The sequence below is a fragment of the Centroberyx affinis genome, unplaced genomic scaffold, assembly GCF_046629955.1.
Source record: "Centroberyx affinis isolate AG114_WGS23_722 - 3 ecotype Tasmania unplaced genomic scaffold, CSIRO-AGI_Caff_v1 ptg001231l_1, whole genome shotgun sequence".
Taxonomy (NCBI): domain Eukaryota; kingdom Metazoa; phylum Chordata; class Actinopteri; order Beryciformes; family Berycidae; genus Centroberyx; species Centroberyx affinis.
This window is the reverse complement of record NW_027279744.1, coordinates 90,439-94,574: the sequence shown is the minus strand read 5'-3', so window position 1 is coordinate 94,574 and position 4,136 is coordinate 90,439. Positions and strand designations below refer to the sequence as shown.

Sequence of the window (4,136 nt, the reverse complement as noted above, 5' to 3'; positions counted from 1 at the left end):
AGAGGGGATTGTGGAATAAAGGAGAAGAAGTGGGCAGCCAGGTTTCACTATGTATCATACACCTACGTGGTCCTGGCTGGTTTGGAGACTTTGTGACACACACACACACACACACACACATACATATGGATACTTGTACACACACATTCATGCACGTCAAAACTGCAACAGAGCAAGAGTCAATCATTACAACTGGCAAAGAATTCTACTAGTCCTCCATAGGTAGCCTGTCACACACACACACACAAGAGAGTGTGTGATCTGTTCTACAGCTCTCATAGTTCCCTTGGACCTACAGATGACTAATAGACAAAACATTACCTGATACTACAGCCTACACAGACACACACACACACACACATGTACATACACGCTTGTTTCTCTCTTTGCCTTTATCTGTTCGTATTTCCACTGATTCCTTGCTTTCTGTCTTGTCCCTCAGACTGTGGTGGGACCCAGTAGGAGGGAGATGGAGCGGCCCGGTGAGGCGATCCCCCCCCCACCCCCCCACCAGCTTCCTCTTCTGTCTACAGCTCCCTGACCTCGAGCCTCCAGTGTACTAGCAGCCAACAGCGAGACATACAAAAGACATCGCTCCTAGAGAGACGAGAGACGGTGAGAGAGAGACTTAAAGAGAAAGAGAGAGAGGAGGAAACGCAGAGAGACTGACAGCGTGACGTGTCGGACATCCCGTGAGGATCGAGAGCTTCAGGGCGGTCGACCATGAGGCCCTCAATCTGCGCGGGCCCCCCCTCCGGCCTGCTGCTGGTCCTGGTGTGCTGCCCCCTGCTGGGCTTGGTCCAGGCTGCCAGCAGCAACAAGGCCAGCGACAACGGACACCCGCACCTGGGAGACACCGACCCGGAGCGCTGCATGAGGCACCACTTTGTAGAGACCATCACACACCCCATCTACAAGTGCAATTCCAAGGTAAGACTGCTTGCAGAAAATGACCTACACTACCAGGCAAAAGTTCGGACACACCACATATTTCTCTATTTTTCATATTTTTCATATTTTAGAATAATAGTAAAGACATCAATTTAGAACAATTTACAATTAAATTTACAATCAAAACTATGCAATAACACAAATGGAATTATGCAGTGACCAAAGGCTTTGAAAAGAAATTCATAGATAGACATCAACTTCACTATTTATATTTGTCTAAGGAACAAATTTCAAGCATTTCATTATAAGCCTTTAGATCAAAATGGCTTTAAGATAATGAAAAATATAGTACATTCAATCAGGTGGGTCCAAACTTTTGACTGGTAGTGTATGCGCACACACACACACACACACACACACACACACACACCCTCACTGTAAGCCAATCCGCTCCTCTGCGGTCACCTGTGCAGTCGTTTTGCTAACAAGTTGTTTAAGGTAACCTGGCCAGTTCACCTGACAAATGACCAAAAGGTAATTTGTTACAAATATCAGAAAGAGAACAATCTGCTCCAAACCAGACCCCCGAGACGCAGACAAGCCCGGAGCCCCGGGCCAAAAAAAACCCTCAGCACTAACTAGAGAGTCATTTCTCTCGCACACATTTTTCTCTCTTTATGCACACTAGTATCGCTCTCTCTGCCCCTCGAAAACCCCCTCCGTTTGGTCAGTTTCTCTCTCTCTCTTTATCTCTCTCTCTCTCTTCGTCATTTTAGGCGAGTCACGCATGGGAGTGTGTCTGTATGTGGCGCTGGACATGGGCCACACTGCAGACATATTCTGCACCTCTGCTGGGACTTATTTTTGGCAGGGGTGGAGTCTCCTAGTCAGCCTGCTTTCTCCTGCCTCTGCCAGGGGTTAAAGGGAGAGAGAAAGAGAGAGAGAGAGAGAGAGAGAGAGAGAGAGAAATGGGGTGAAGAGAGAGAAAGAAAAGGGGATGGTGGTAACCTAATGATAACAGAGGTGGGACGCTCACTGTCTTTGTCTCTTGTCCCAGACACAACAGTGCAGTGTCAGATAGCTTCGAGACACTTTATGTAGAGTGACTGATCATCACCCCAACGATGTGAATGTTATTGTGGAGATGGGTTGTCAATTTCCCTTCTTCCCCTCCTCCCTTTGCACACTATTACGACTGTTCATCTTAACATGAGTAATCAGCAGTTTTGGTCTTTTGTGATATTGTGCCTCAGAGTGCATAGAGCAGGTGGCCAAACCACAGCTCAACTCAGCCGAGGCAGAACTGAACACACTCACAGTATGAAGTGCGCTTTCTATTACACGCTAAATTGACTGGAAGCCTGGCCGAGCGTCTGCTTTACCCCTCTGCCTGTACGCTCCACAAAAACATCCACCTGCAGCATGACTTGCTGTGTGTGTGTGTGTGTGTGTGTGTGTGAGTGTGTGTGCTTTCATCTGCTGTCCAGCTGTTGTCATGCTGCCATATTCCTCTACATCTCCATCTCCTTGGGCGCCGAACCCCCCCCCCCCCCCCCCATTTTCCTTCCACCTCCTGCTTTGGATGACACCACCCACTGGATAGTTCCACTCTATCACTGGCTGAGATAGATGAAGGCATGAATGGCCATCCACAGGATCTGCTTTTTTTATCTAGCTGGTCATGAATGGAAGGAGGAAAGGGAAAGGTGCCAAGGGAGAGGAGGCAAGGAGAGGAGGAGAGGAGGTCACAGAAGAGGATTTGTCACTGTTTGATAGCCTGATCCCCAGCTAGGGCAAAGACAAATGGTCTTAAAGTGGCGACAACACTCCCGAGGTGTGTGTGTGTGTGTGTGTGTGTGTGTGTGTGTGAGTGTGTCACCCTGCCATGGCCCCAGACAGGCTATTGTCAGAGTGGGGACATGGGTGGCGACACACAGCAGCTGACAGAAGGACATGACACAGGAGTCTGTTTAGGGAGGCGACAGGAATGTAGTGACCCACAGCGGAATGCCAGTCGGTCGGTCACAACACTAATCAGGCAAGCGCTCTGTGTGTGTGTGTGTGTGTGTGTGTGTGTGTATGTGTGTGTCTGTGTGTGTGTATGAGAGAGAGAGAGAGAGAGAAAGAGAGAGAGCTGAGTGGCCAGACATGTTGAGTGAGCCAGGCACAGGCGTGGGGAAGCTGGGTGCAGTGGTTATGTTCCCCTCACATTCCTCCTGCTGAGTTGAAGCGAGAAAATATCAAAGAAGGATAGCTTGCCGCATAGATTGCTCCGTTTGGGGAAAAAAAAAAACCCAAAGAAAGCGGCAAGGCATGGACTTCAAACAGTGTTAAGGAGTGTGCGTGTAAACGTGTGTGAATGGCTGTGTGTAACCCCGAGCTCTGAGAGGCAGCAGGTGTAGGAGTGAGTGACTGGTAGCGCTGCTATCTCTCAGCTTGCAGGTGCAAGGCCGAGGCTGGGAGCCTTGGGGAACACGCTGAGCACAAACAGACAGACTCAGACTCAAACACTGCCTCATTGTACCCAGACAACCAGGGAAAGAAATTTCTCCGCACTTCCCTAACACTGTGTGTTCTGCGTGTTGTGTTGCAGATGGTGTTGCTGGCTCGCTGCGAGGGCCACTGCAGCCACACGTCCCGCTCCGACCCCCTCATCTCTTTCAGCTCGGTGCTCAAGCAGCCCTTCAAGAGCACCTGCTCCTGCTGCCGGCCGCACACCTCCAAGCTGAAGGCCGTGAGGCTGCGCTGCGCCGGCGGGACGCGCATAACCGCCACCTACAGATACATCCTGGCCTGCAACTGCGAGGAGTGCAGTTGAGCAGGGAGCAGAATCCTTCCAAACCCCTAAAAACTCTCAAGATCCTGCATCCTGTCTTGCCCTAACGCTATCCAGAGCCTTTTGGTTGTTTATCGGGTCGAAAAGTGGCCCCGGAGGATAGCAACTCAAGCTGCTTATTGTCATCTTGTGAATGATAGTTTGGAACAATCATACCATCCACACATAGGCGTTAAAATTGACCTGCAGCCCTTGGGATTTGGACAGCACAGGACACCTTTGAAAACATACCCTCACTACTTATAAGTTGTCCTACCCGGTTCCTCATTGTTTAGCCATAGATGGCTCTTCAATCAGGACAAACCATATGGAAGCCTGTTTCCCCGGCACACAAAGCCAGACACCACAAACCACTGGAGACCCTCCTCACAGCAGAGAAGCACTACACTCATTACAGGCTTCAGTAATT

General features: G+C 49.8%; 1 protein-coding gene across 1 annotated transcript; it reads left to right on the top strand.

Moving 5' to 3' along the window:
- Positions 1 to 723: 723 nt before the first annotated feature.
- On the top strand, positions 724 to 3,709 carry ndp (norrin cystine knot growth factor NDP). The gene is made up of 2 exons (XM_071524764.1): positions 724 to 930; positions 3,485 to 3,709. The coding sequence occupies exons 1-2, from the start codon at positions 724 to 726 to the stop codon at positions 3,707 to 3,709; spliced, it is 432 nt and encodes a 143-aa protein (XP_071380865.1).
- The last annotated feature ends 427 nt before the right edge of the window (positions 3,710 to 4,136 follow it).

Coding starts and splice junctions, on each gene's coding strand:
- ndp (XM_071524764.1), top strand. CDS start 724: ATGAGGCCCTCAATCTGCGCGGGCCCCCCCTCCGGCCTGCTGCTGGTC. Junction 931..3,484: donor TCTACAAGTGCAATTCCAAG/GTAAGACTGCTT, acceptor GTTGTGTTGCAG/ATGGTGTTGCTGGCTCGCTG.